This window comes from Artibeus jamaicensis, unplaced genomic scaffold (assembly GCF_021234435.1).
Source record: "Artibeus jamaicensis isolate MK-2021 breed Jamaican fruit bat unplaced genomic scaffold, CSHL_Jam_final scaffold_474, whole genome shotgun sequence".
NCBI lineage: Eukaryota > Metazoa > Chordata > Mammalia > Chiroptera > Phyllostomidae > Artibeus > Artibeus jamaicensis.
The window spans coordinates 23,706,261-23,720,532 of NW_026522046.1; the positions used below are offsets into that span (position 1 = coordinate 23,706,261).

Consider the following 14,272-nt stretch of genomic DNA (forward strand, 5'->3'; position numbering starts at 1 on the left):
ACCAATCTGTATCCCCATCAACAAAGCAAAAGAGTTCCCCTTTCTCCACATCCTCACCAGCACTTGCTATTTTTTATTTATTGATTATAGCCATTCTGTAAGGTGTAAGAGGGTATCTCATTGTGGTTTTAATGTGCATTTCTCTGATAATCACTGACATTGACCATTTTTTCATATGTCTATAGGCCCTCTGGATGTCCTCTTTGAAGAAGTGTCTCTTCAGGTCCTATGACCATTTTTTAATTGGATTGTTTGTTTGTTTGTTTTGGCATTGAGTTTTATAAATACTTTATAAATTTTGGGTATTAACCCCTTATCCGATGTACCAGCAAATATGTTCTCCGATTTTATAGTTTTAATTTTTAATCTGTTGATCATTTCCTTGCTGTGCAAAAACCTTTTAGTTTGATGAATTCCTATTTGTTTTTTTTCTTTTGTTTCCCTTGCCTCAGAAGATATATCTGATAAAAAATTTCTACAAGCAATGTCTGAAATTTTGCTGCCTGTTTTCTTCTACGATTTTTATTGTTTATGGTCTAACATTTAAGTCATCAATCCATTTTGAATTTACTCGTGTGTGGGATAAGAGGATGGTCTAATTTGATTTTTCTGCATGTATCTGTCCAATTTTCCCAAAATCATTTCTTGAATGACCTACTGGTAGCCCACTATATGTGCTTGCTTCCTCTATCAAATACTAATTGACTCTAAAGGTGTGAGTTTATTTCTAAGCTCTCTATTCTGTTCCATTGATGTATGTGTCTGTTTTTTATGCCAGTACCAGGCTGTTTTGATTACTATGGCCTTGTATATAGTTTGACATTAGGTAGCATGATTCCTCCAACTTTCTTCTTCTTTCTCAGGATCACTGTTGCTATGCAGGGCCATTTGCGGTTCCATATAAAATTTTTAAATATTTGTTCTAGTTCTGTGAAATACATCATTGGAATCTTGATAGGAATTGCACTGAATCTATAAATTGCTTTTGGTAGTATGAACATTTTAATGATTTTAATTTTTCCTATCTATGAACATGGTATGTGCTTCCACTTAACTGTATCTTCAATTTCTTTGTTCAGCATCTTATAATTTCCCAAGTACCTGCCTTTTACATTCTTGGTTAGGTTTATTCCTAGGTATTTTATTATTTTTGTAGCAATTGTTAATGGCATTGTTTTCTTAATTACCATTTCTGTTACTTGATTATTGGCATATAAAATTACAATTCATTTCTGGATATTCGTTTTGTATCTTGCTACTTTGTTGAATTCATTTATCAGATCTAGTAGTTTCTTGTTGCAATCTTTGGGATTCTCCATGTATAGTAGCATGTCATCTGCATATAAAGACAGTTTTACTTCTTCCTTTCCAATTTGGATGCCTTGTTATTTCTTCTTGTTGTCTGATTACTTTGGCTAGAACTTCCGATACTATATTAAATAAGAGAAATGAAAGCAAACATCAGTCTTCTTTCTGATCTTAACAGGAATGCTTGTAGTTTTTGCTCATTCAATTTGAAAGTGGCAGTGAGTTTGTTACATATGGCCTTTATTATGTTTAGGTATATTCTCTCTATTCCCACTTTGCTGAGAGTTTCTGTCATAAATCGGTGCTAGATTTTATCAAAAGTTTTTTCTGCATCAGTTGATATGATCATGTGGTTTTTATCCTACATTTTGCTTACATGGTGAATCACATTTATTGATTTGCACATGTTGTACCATCCTTGCATTCCCAGAATAAATCCCACTTGATTGGGGTGTATGATTTTTTGATGCACTGCTGTATTCAATTGGCTAATATTTTGTGGAGGATTTTAGTACCTATGTTCATCAATGATATTGGCCTATAATTTTCTTTCTTTGTAGTGTCTTTATCTGGTTTTGGAATTAGAATAATGCAGGCCTCATAAAATGAGTTTGGGAGGCTTCCCTCCTCTTGAATTTTATGAAATGGTTTGAGAAGAAGAGGTGTTAGTTCTTTTCGGAATGTTTAGTAAAATTTCCTGGTGAAGTCATCTGGTCCAAGGCTTTTGTTTGTTGGGACTTCTTTTTATTACTGCTTCAATTTCATTAGATGTAATCAGATTCTGATTCTCTGATTCTTATTTACTTTTGGGAGATTGTATATTTCTAGAAACTTATCCATTTCATCCAGGTTTTCAAGTTTGTTGGCATTTAATTGCTCATAATGTTTTTCTACACTCCTTTGTATTTCTTTGATATTGGGTGTTATTTCTCCTCTTTCATGTCTCGTTTTATTTTTTTTGGGTCCTTTCTCTTTTTCTTGATGAGTCTGGTTAAAGGTTTGTCAATCTTGTTATCTTTTCAAAGAACCAGCTCTTGGATTCACTGATCTTTTGTGTTGTTTTTTAGACTCTATTTTGTTTATTTCTGCTCTAATCTTTATTATCTCCTTCTTTCTACACACTTTGGGCTTTGTGTGTTGTTCTTTTTCAAGTTCCTTTAAGTGTGAAATTAGATTATTTGAGGTTTTTCTTGGTTTTTGAGATAGGCCTGTAATGCTATGAATTTCCCTCTTAGGATTGCTTTCCTTATGTTCCCCCAGATTTTGGATTGCTGTGTCCTCATTTTCATTTGTTTCAAGGTATCTTTTGATTTCTTCTTTTATTTCATTGTTAACCCATTCATTGTTTAATAACATGTTATTTACCTTCCATGTCTCTGTGTGTTTTTCAGTGTTCTTCTTGTGATTGATTTCTGGTTTCATAGCAATGTGGTCAGAGAAGATGGTTGATATGATTTCAATCTTCTTAAATTTATTGAGACTTGTTTTTTGTCCTAGAATGTGGTCTATCCTAAAAAATGTTCCAAGTACACTTGAAAAGTATGTATATTATACTGCTTTGGGGTGAAATGCTCTAAAGATATCTGTTAAATCAATTTAATCTAGTGTGTTATAAAGGCTGCTGTCTCCTTGTTGATTTTCTCTCTGGAAGATCAATCCATTGAAGTCAATGGGATGTTAAAATCCCCAATTATGACTATATTTCTGTCAGTCTCTCCCTTTATGCCCATCAAGATTTGCCTTACATATTTAGGTGCTCCAATGTTGGATGTGAAAATGTTTACTAGGGTTATATCATCTTGTTGGATTGTTCCCTTTATCATTATGTAGTGTCCTTCTTTGTCTATTACTATAGACTTGGTTTTAATGTCTATTTTGTCAGATATAGGTACTGCTACCCTGGCTTTTTTTTTTCTTTTCCATTTACAAGAAATATCTTATTCAAACCCTTTACTTTTAGTCGGTTTGTATATTTCTATCTCAGATGGGTCTCTTGGTAGCAGCATATGTATCTGGTATTTTTATCCATTCAGCTACCCTCTGTCTTTTGGTTGGAGCATTTAAATTATTTACATTTAAGGTGGTCATTGATAGACAGGTATGTAGTGCCATTTTATTGTTAAACTGTTTTCCTCCGTTTTTTCTCCCTTTTTCTTTTCCTTCTTCTTCAAGCAAACCCTTTAACATTTGTTGCAGTACTGGTTTGCTGTGAACAAACTCCATTAGCTCTTTCCTGTCTGGGAAGCTCCTTATTTTGCTTTCAATCTTATATAATAGCCTTGCTGGGAAAATTATCCTTGGTAGTAGGTCCTTGCTTTTCATCACATTGAATATTTCACACCACTCCCTTCTGGCCTGAAATACTTCTGATGAGTAATCAGATGACAGTCTAATTGGAGGTAACTACCTGCTTTTCTTTTGCAGCTGTTAGGATTCTATCCTTATCTTTAAGCCTTGTCATTTTAATGATGATGTGTCTTTGTGTAAGCCTCTGAGAGTTCAACTTGTTTGGTACTCACTAAGCTTTCTGAACTTCTGTGACATTTTCCTTTACCAGATTAGGGAAGTTTTCGGTCATTATTTCTTCAAATAGGTTCTCAATCCTTTGCTCATTCTCTTCTTCTCCTGGTATTCCCATGATGAGAATGTACTTATGCTTCGCATTTTCATAATGTTTTTAGGCTCTCCTCATTTTAAAAAATTCTTTTTGGTTTTCGTTGCTCTGCCTGATTTTTTTTTACCTTCCAAAACACTGGTTTTATCCTCTGCTTAACCTAACCTACTCTTTATTCCTTCTAGTGTATTATTTATTTCAGATATTGCATTCTTTACTTCTGATTTTTTTATGGTTTCTATGTCTTTTTTTATGCTGTTGAGTATCCTTATAATCATTGCCCTAAACTCTGATAAATAGCTTACTTCCATTAATCTAGTTCTCCTGAAAAATTGTATCCCCATTTGGCTTCTTTGTATTCTCTGCCTTAGATGTTAAACTAATCAACTGTTTAAATTGATCAGTTTTTTAATCTAAGCAATCTGTAATCAGCATGGCTTAAGCACCGCAGGATGGGGCAGAGTAATTCCTGTGAGTGGGACTAATGCTTCCCCTTAGGCTGATGCCATCAGAGAGGAGTGCTCTGCCTGAGAGAGATGGCTCCTACAGTATGGGGAATGACTCAGCACATGGATCCTGGGGGCTATTCCCTCAGTTCTCTCCCCAGAGCCTCCAACCCCACACTTTCTCCTCAAGCATCTCTAGTTCACTCTTCCCTCCCTTTGCTGGCACCAAGGGTAAGTGACTGCAAATGAAATTTTGTGCTTTGTTCCTTTAAGAGGATCTCTGTGTCTCCAGCCATCTCTCACTGGCAGACAGAACCCCTTCTGCTTTTCACAGCTGGATGTTATCTGGGTTTCTTTCTGGCTCTGGTGCTGTAGTAGGGATCCCAGTTTGGGGTTTAGACCCCACTCTTCTCAGGGTAACACCCTGGCCACTGAAATATCCCTTCAGCACCTCAGCTACCACCCATGGGAGCCCAGCCAGCCCTCTCATATCTCCTCCATATTGTCTACCAGTTTTGTTGTGGGAAGTGTTTTCTTCTGTCTGTCCATGGTTATAAGGCTTCTCTCCAGCTAGTGTTTACTTGGTTATTCAAGATGATGTCTCTACAATTTAGTTATAAATCCATATTGGTCCTGGGATGAGGTTACTGTAGTTTTCACTTATTCTTTAGCCATCTTGGATCTCCCTCCATTTTTTTAAATAAGTGATTTGGTCTAGGCAATCTTTAGTCCATCCAGCCACTATCATTCCTGGATTCTACTTTAGCGTCCTAATATATGTGGGAAATATTGCCTAAAACAGACATTGGTGGGATATATTCAGCTGAATTATAGTCCTTCAGGGCAATGGCCATGACTGTCTCCATCACCAGCCTCCAATTTTTAGTGCAATTACCAGTCTGTTAATAATTACTTTTGATAAATAAAGAAGAGAGGAGAATAAAGAAATAAAGAAGAGGAGAGAGGAATGTCTTTCTCCAGTTAGATTCTTTCTTTCTACCTCTGTATCTCCTGCATATGCAAATTCTTAAACTGATACTTTGTTTGCATTTCTACTAATCTCACAGCAACCCTAAACAGTAGATTATTATCTCCATTTTACAAGTGAGGAAATTGAGGCTCAGAACAATTCAGTAACTGGACCAAGGTCACAGAGCCAGTGAGTAATGGAATCAGGACTTCAACCAATGTCTAACTTTACTCCCAAGGTCATATTCTGCATTATGCAAATGCAATGAAACCACTTTCTAAACCACAAATAATCTTACAAAAATATTTTTTTGTTTTTATTACTAGAGAAACTTTAATAAATCAAATTCATTAAGCATCTTAGAATGTGGTACTACACTGGGCTTCCTGAAGAAGGTGACTTGATTGCACTTGGGAAGCAGAGTTTGCCTTTTGGTTATTTTAAGGTAGTTATTTTTAAGACACAAAAGACTCAGAAAGGACCTTTGACCTTCCCTCTTACCAGCCTGAAGAAACTCAGAAAAATCTTTTTAGAAGAAAAAAGCTATTACCTTGGCATAATATAAATTAAGCAAGGCAGACAGGGAACCTGCAAAGTCTGTTTATTAGACTCCCCTTTGTGTCGCATTGTGTCTGGTGGCCATGCAGTAACTTGTTTACCAAATGTTTTCATGGTCCGGCTTGCTGGTGCCTAGAAGAGTATCATCTGTCTACAATGAGCATGATTCCTTCTGTAGCCATTACTACTCAGAAGAAACCACACAGCAGTATTCAAAGTACATTTGTTTAATAAATTAATAAATTCTTCTACCCACATTACTCATCTTAAATTGTCCGAAACAGTTTTTTAAAAATCTTTCATGTAGTCCCATAGGGATTATACACACTTAAAAAGCAGTAAAAATATATTACTCAAGCCTGTGATTTTCAACCGGTGTGTGCAAGGATTTTTAAAACATGCAGTACCTAATTATTTAGTCAGCAGCACTGACCTCTTTTCCCTTACATTGTCAAATAAAAAATGGCAACAGCCAACAGAGTAATAGCCATCTAGTGTGAATGAATCAAAATTATACCTATTTTGTCAGATCCATGAAAAATGTATAATTTTTGGTGTGCTACAGAATTTTAATAATTAGTTTATGTGTGCCATGAGATGAAAGAGGTTGAAAATTGCTAGTTTAGGCAAACAGAACCTAAATATAATGCATATTCTAACAATAGCATGTAGCAGATGGTTTACCAATAATAAAACTCACTTCTTCACACCTTTTCATAATAAAAAACAATGAATAAACAATCCTTACACTTGCTTGTCATCAAAAAATGGGGCAAAATAATCAAGGAAAGGGGGAAATCAACACTTTTTATTGACTGACTCTTAGATTTCTTGAGAGGAAAGTGAGATGTGACCATCTAAAGCCCTATTTACATGTCAGAGCCGCCTACTGAGAAGGTTGGAAAATGATACAGGGGGCTATAGAAACTGGAAAAAAAAATTTTTTATCTTAATTCTTTAAATCACTAGCAACATGTGTGCAAGGTCTTACAAGGTATCTGCCTCTGGCATGAGGAATGTTTCTATGGCTCAGGCCTCCGGGCACAACTTAGCTGAGTGCCCCTGTCTCGGGGCCACTCTCTCACAAGGCTGCAATCAAGGTGTCCATCAGAGGTGCTCAAGCAAGAAATTTAATTTTAGAACAGAAAGCAATGGCCAGGCAATTAATTTGTGCATGTTTCAAAGCTAAAATATATAGAGAAAAAAGTCATTATTTCTAAATGACTAATTGATCTTATTTATAAAGTTGAAAAGAGTATTAAGACTATTTTAGACAGATTTTCAGTACACAGTAGATTTTCAGTAAGTAATACCCATAAGAGAGCAGAGGCATAGATTTTTCTAGACGATTATTACTCGAAATCATTTCAACTTGGCTTCAGACTCATGCAGGGAGGCAATGTGTCCATAGGAACTTAAAGCCTTAGCCCCTCCGCATTCCCCTGTTAAAAACCTCTGGAGCGCCCCTCACTCACAGGATAAAAGCCAAATACTTAGCCATGCAAGCGGGCCCTACAGTGCTCGGCCTCCCTCTGGCCATTCCCTCCTCCTCGGTTTCCTCGTACTCCCAGCCTCCCTCACTAGATGCCTGTGCTCCATTACCTGCTCCCCTCGACCACCTACCGAGCTCCTTCCCACTTCTAACCTTTGTAAAAGTGCAAGTGGATCCCTCTCTCTTGGCCATTCTCCTCACCTGACTACCTATTTACCTGTTTGATTACCAATCATCCCTTGGATCTTCTCTCGACTATCTCTCCCTCAGAGATATGCTCAGAGTGGACCAGGTTTCCCACAGCCTCTTATGATTGCTTTTTTCTTTTAGGGCATAATGTGGTTGATAATTATATATCTGTATGATTATTTGATTGCTACCTGTCTCCCCAACCGGGCCGAGCTTCCTGAGTGGAGGCTCTCTCCCCGTCTGAGGCATCACCCTCCCACGCTCACCCAGCACAGCCCGGACCCTGACACCTGACGAAGGTGCTCTCATGCTCCTGGTCGGTTACCTGGCACCACCCCAAACGCTTTCTAGATAATGAAGAGGAAGCAAGTGTGGGTAGCCATGAGTGAGATTTTTTTAATTAGGTTCAGCTTTGAAACATACAGTTGTCTAGTGGGACAGCCTCAAAGCTCAAACGGTGAGGACTTCTCATTTTCTGTGGAAAATCTCAGTTGCTTGTAGAATTTCTCTTACTGAAAAGATCAGTCTTGTCTTTCATTTCCTTCAAGACCTAATGCGATTGGTCATTGCTTTTTCTGTGGAACCAGAGCCAGGAATAAACAAACACCGAGTCCCACCTACCAGGACAAGGCGTTTCGGTCCAATTACTTTGTTCCCACTCAGCTTTAAGGAAAGATGGGAGGCTGACTTTTCTTTTCATAAGAAAATAAAACAACTTCAGTTGTATTATCTGCTTATTTGAATTATCTTGGCCATTATCACAGATAATTATGACCTGTTAACACAGACTTTCCATTTTAAGGTTTTGTGAAAATTATCCTTATCAGAAAGTGGCCTTATCAAAATCCAAGCTATTGAAAGTCATCAACAGTGAACCATTATTTTACTTAAGTTGAGACTATGAGTGATCAATAATCACTTTTTTGAGTTGGTTACTTGGCATTCATTGCTTTAGTCATTTATTCAGCAAGTATTTACCAATGGTCATCTTTGTGCCAGGCATTAGGATTGTGAGAGTCTTTTCAAAGTCTAAGAAGCCCACAGTATGGAGCAAAAATATCTTGCTTTACTCAAAGGAGAATCAGAGAAAATAATAAATAGTTTCACATCAGAAGATAGAAAGGATCTCCAAAAATTTTAGCTGTGATTTGAAAAGTGAAAGTTATCAAAATGGACTTAGATAATGTGGCAACCATTATTTTTAGGGGTAAGCAAAGCAGGCACAAAGGTCACCTTGTGTCCCCATAGACACCTACCCATAGATACCTATAATGTCTATGAAAGTCTGCAAAGTCTTCCTAAGGATCATTTTAAGATATGATAGATGCTCTTCTTTCTAGGAAGATTTACACATGATTATAAGTCTCCTACCTGAGGGCCAAAAAAAAAACCATTTTTATATAACTTTCAAAATTTCTATATCCAAAAAACAAATCACTATCCAAAGGTACATTTTGAACTTCCCATTTTTTCAGAGGTCCCCAAGACCACCCACATTCTCAGTGACTCACTAGAAAGACTCACAGGATTTATATATATTATAAATCTTTATAATTTATAATTAATATAACTCCTATTTATATAAACCCTTTTATATATGTAAAATATATATTTATATATTTTTTACTCACAGCTATAGTTTATTACAGTGAAAGGATATTCAACAGGATCAACAAGGAAGAAAGACACAGGTGAAGTCTGAGCAAATTCATTTACAGGCTCCCTATTCTCTCTCCCTCTCACGAGTGGACACACCAGCTACGTCCCTTTCTCTAACAGCAAAAAGTGATATATGTGCAATGTTTCTGCCCAAGGAGACTCAGTACCAAGCTTTCTATTGGGACTAGTTACTCAGCCACCCTCTGTCTGACAATTAGCAAAATTTCAGACACCCAGAACAAAGCAGGTGTTCACCACCAATTACAGCATTTGCACAATCTAGGCATAGTGAATCATTTTTATCCATTAGAGAATGGAGAGAATATTCCAGAACTCAAGATTCCAGATGCCAGCCAAGGGCCAAACTTGCAAGTAGACCCTTCTAAAGATAGCAATCTCAGACTTGTTATATTCTCTTTGGTACTCAATCTTGTTGTTGTTGTTGTTCAGGTACAGTTGTCTGCATTTTCCCCCCCACCTCTCTCCCCGATCACACCCTCCCACTTTGGTTTTGTCCATGTGTCCTTTATAGCTGTTCCTGAAAACTCTTCCCCCCTTTACCCCCACTATCTCCTCCCACATCCCCTCTGGTTACTGTCAGTTTGTACTTAATTTCAATGGCTCTGATTATATTTTCCCTGCTTCTTTGTTTTGTTGATTAGGTTCCACTTAAAAGTGAGATCACATGGTATTTGTCTTTCACCACCTGGTTTATTTCACTTAGCATAATGCTCTCCAGTTCCACCCAAGCTGTTGCAAAGGTAGGAGGTCCTTCTTTCTTTCTGCTGTGTAGTATTCCATTGTGCAAATGTACCATAGTTTTTCAATACATTCGTTCACTGATGGGCACTTAGGTTGCTTTCAGCACTTGGCTATTGTAAATTGTGCTGCTATGAACATTGGGGTGCATAGATTCTTTTGGATTGGTGTTTCAGGGCTCTTAGGATATAATCCCAGCAGTGGAATTGCTGGGTCAAAAGGCCATTTCATTTTTAGTTTTCTGAGGAAATTCCATACTGTTTTCCACAGTGGCTGCACTAGGCTGCATTCCCACTAGCAGTGCACTAGGGTTCCCTTTTCTCTGCATCCTCTGTAACACTTGTTTGTTGATTTGTTTATGATGGCCATTCTGACCAGTGTGAGGTGGTATCTCATTGTGGTTTTAATTTGCATCTCTCTGATGGCTAGTGATGCTGAGCATCTTTTCATATGTCTCTGGGTCCTCTGTATGTCCTTCTCGGAGAAGTGTCTATTCAGGTCTTTTGCCCATTTTTTAATTGGGTTGTTTGTCTTCCTGGAGTGGAGTTGTGTGTGTTCTTTATATATTTTGGAAATCAAACCCTTGTCTGAGGTATCATTGGCAAATATGTTTTCCCATATAATTGGTTCTCTTTTCATTTTAATGCTGTTTTCTTTCGCCTCACAGAAGCTTTTTATTTTGATGAGATCCCATTTGTTTATTCTTTCCTTTATGTCCCTTGCGCTAGGGGACATATCATTAGAAATATTGCTGTGTGGAATGTCTGAGATTTTCCTGCCTATGTTCTCCTCTAGGCCTTTTATGCTGTCACGACTTACGTTTAAGTCTTTTATCCACCTTAAATTTATTTTTGGGTATAAGTTCTTTAAATCTTCTTTCAGATTATATGTTGTAAGAAATAGAAAATTCATGTTCATCTTTCTCTATATACATGGCTACAGAAAATGTGGCTAGGCTCAAGTTTTAGATATTATTATTACTAGAATTATCACTAGGAATTATCATTTTAGATTAATGTAACTATTAATAATGTTGCTATCTAGTATTAATTATTAGTAGCAACATTATTAATCCCTATTATACATTGTGCATATTTTGATATCATATTGATATTAACCCATTCAATGATTGTTAACCTTCTTTGAAAGGTTTTAATATGCTGAAATCATGATAATCCAAGGAGACTCTGTTTTTGGTTCCTTATTTTAGTTTTCTCCTAATCTGTTGCCTTCTTTAACAGGACGGACCTTCTGCAGCTTGAAGTTGTTGACAATGGATTTCAGGCGTGTGAAGGACTATTTCTCCTGGCTCTACTATCAATACCAAATCATTAGCTGCTGCGCTGTCCTGGAGCCTTGGGAGCAATCCATGTTCAATACCATCTTACTAACCATTTTTGCTATGGTGGTGTATACTGCCTATGTTTTTATTCCAATCCACATCCGCCTGGCTTGGGAATTTTTCTCCAAAATGTGTGGTTATCACACTTCACTTTCTAATTGATCTTGTCTACACCCTATGAATTGGCACTGATATGTTTATGTAGCTTACAATTTTTGTTTTAGCTGAGTACTCTGTCTTTTTTCACTCTCTGACCTAAAAAGCTCTCGATTCTCTATGCACCCTTATATCCTGCCTGAAATTTGAGATAGCTGGTTTTTTCAGTTCTTTTGTACACATTACATTGTGCATCAGACCATAGATAATACAATGGCCTTACCTTACATACCATATTTTCTCAACTTAAATAAATTTTTTTTGAGTCAGCATATTTCATATAAAACTTTTCTGGAAAGTAGGCTTATAAGAGACCTACCAGAATCATGTTTAAAATGCTCCCTTGATACCTATTCTATACTAAAGGATATATTTTTTAAAAATTGTTCATAGGCTACTGTCAAAAATATCATATCTTTGTTTACAATATAAAGATGTGAATAAATTATATGGACCCCCTAAAGTATTGTTTTTTACTGAACTGCTGATACCTAAAATTCTTTTACTTCAAGTGCAAAAGAATAGGCTGGAGGTAATTACCTTCTTTCAGACATGGTTCATGAATTGTTCCAAATGCCTGTAAATGTCTGGCTTTATAACAATTTAAAATCAACAATGTTGATTTTAGATAACCTAGTAAGTATAATACTACAAAATAATTTTAAGTATAGGAAACAAAATACAATCAAAGTACATTCAGATGTAACTCATGATGTTGTCTTACCTTGCATGATGCTGGGAGTGGAAAGAAAAAAGAAATTGCTTTTTTTCTGTACTTTCACTCAGCGAAGGGGTAGCATGTATTGGGCTACAGGAAGAAAAGCTAATAAATAGGCTGGAAATAAGATTCTAACAGCAGGAACTCAACCACTCCAGTTAAATGCGTTGATGTAGTGGCTCCTTTGTAGAGCAAAAATGAGATTTATTAAATTTCCTTCAAAGCGTTTATCTTAAAAATATTATAAGTTTTTAATTATGCTACTGAGTCATATGTGAATGCCAAAGATCAAGCATTGTAGTTTTTCTTTCTTCTCAATAAACATTAATGTTAATAATACTGGAGGGTAAATATGTAAATAGTTTTTGGACAGTATTTGCACCTCTGTGTTATGGAAAAACAATTTCCAAAAAGAGCTGGAAAGAAAGATGTTTGGCATGACAAATTAACTTGCATGTTTGCCAAAAACAAACAAACAAAAAATACCTGGTTTGTAGATGAAACAGATCTGAACATGTATTTATTATTTTTGCCAAATAAATTAGGTTTAATTTTATAAATAAAATATCCACCTCCAGATTTGCTTTATTCCTCATACTACACTAGATAGTGTCTAAGTGCTTACTCATATTTCTCCCCTAAATCATCATTTCTTACTAATCCACTGTGGGAACTAATCTTAAAATGGTAGAGTAAACCCAACGCTCACCAAAGGTCTTCTCTGTGGTAAACACGTTTCACATGTTGAAGTAGGTATTAAGGTCTCCCAGTTTCAGGTAAGGAACCTGGACCTTGGAAAGGTACATTTCTTGCTCAAGGTCTTTAGATCCTAGTGGCAAAGCAAGGAAGCAAATCCAGGTCAGGACCCCCTGGGCCCTGAAATGTCTGCCATACAAGAATGTGAACAAATGAAAGTTGGTGGAATGGAAGTCACCAACATGTTAGAAAGTAGGATTCACCCTGGCTGGTGTAGCTCAGTGGACTGAGCACCAGGCTGCAAACCAAAGGGTCGCTGGTTCGATTCCCAGTCAGGGCATATCCCAGGGTTGCAGGCCAGGTCCCCAGTAAGGGGTGCTCAAGAGGCAACCATACATTGATGTTTCTCCCTCTCTCTTTCTCCTTGCCTTTTCCTCCCTCTAAAAATAAATAAATAAAATATTTTTTAAAAAAGAAAGTAGAATTCCATCAAATAAAAGGGGTAAAGAAAAGTAAGTATTAGGAGACAGCTGAGGTCAGAGAAACAGCCTTTGCTGCTTACCCATGTACTGTGCTCACCGCTTCTATGCTGTCTGGGCCCACATGCCTATTTTGAAAGATTGTTTTTGCTTTTAAATATTTAACAGAGGATTCTCAGTGAAAGCATGAACTTGGATGCATTCCCAGTTCACAGTGATTCAACACCCTTATTATTACCTGGACCCCTGCTAAGTATTCTTGGAATTCAACCACAAAGATAATGCACTGACCTTCTTAAAATCCTCCTTCTATAAATAAGAATTAAAATAAATGTGAATAGACACAGCAAGCCTAATAAATGACATTACAAATCACTGCCCCAGAATGTCACCTTAAAGGTAAGCATTTCCTCTGAGCAATCAAAATAATAAATACAGGGTATAAAAATATATATAATCAAATACAGTTTTCTGGGGGCAGGACAATCTGCAGAAGAGAAGACAGCTCTACCTGCCCCGCCTGCTCTGTTGATTTTCTAGACTAGGCAGAAATGCTCTTTACCTTGACCATAGTTAGCCTGGATTGGAAACAGTTTTTGTATGCTTTTCCTTTGCTTCTGTTATCTGTATGCTTCAAGCATTATACAAAACTGAAAAGGAAGGGAGGGAGGGAGGGAGGGAGGGAGGGAGGGAGGGAGGGAGGGAGGGAGGGAGGGAGGGAGGGGGGAGGGAGGGAGGGAGGGAGGGAGGGAGGGAGCCAAAGATTCATGGTTTCAATAGGCTTGCAATAACCTTTGTCACTCACTAAGTCAACAATTGCTTTTATGTACTTGTGCAACCAAATACACACACACACACACACACACACACACACACACTGCCAAAA

General features: G+C 37.1%; 1 protein-coding gene and 1 long non-coding RNA gene across 5 annotated transcripts in view; one reads left to right on the forward strand and one right to left on the reverse strand.

Moving 5' to 3' along the window:
- SPTSSB (serine palmitoyltransferase small subunit B) overlaps nucleotides 1–12,875 on the forward strand; it is a 36,701-nt gene extending 23,826 nt beyond the window's left edge. For 3 of the 4 annotated variants that reach the window (XM_037140962.2, XM_037140964.2, XM_037140961.2), the window contains one exon: nucleotides 11,237–12,875. In XM_037140962.2, coding sequence (XP_036996857.1) covers nucleotides 11,269–11,499 — 231 coding nt within the window. In that variant the 5' untranslated portion in view covers nucleotides 11,237–11,268 and the 3' untranslated portion in view covers nucleotides 11,500–12,875. Of the gene's footprint in view, nucleotides 1–183; nucleotides 224–11,236 lie in introns of those variants that run through there. The other variant, XM_053658049.1, reaches the window with a different exon arrangement.
- LOC119046049 (uncharacterized) overlaps nucleotides 1–14,272 on the reverse strand; it is a 69,975-nt gene that overhangs the window by 20,371 nt on the left and 35,332 nt on the right. The gene's annotated exons all lie outside the window — the stretch shown is intronic.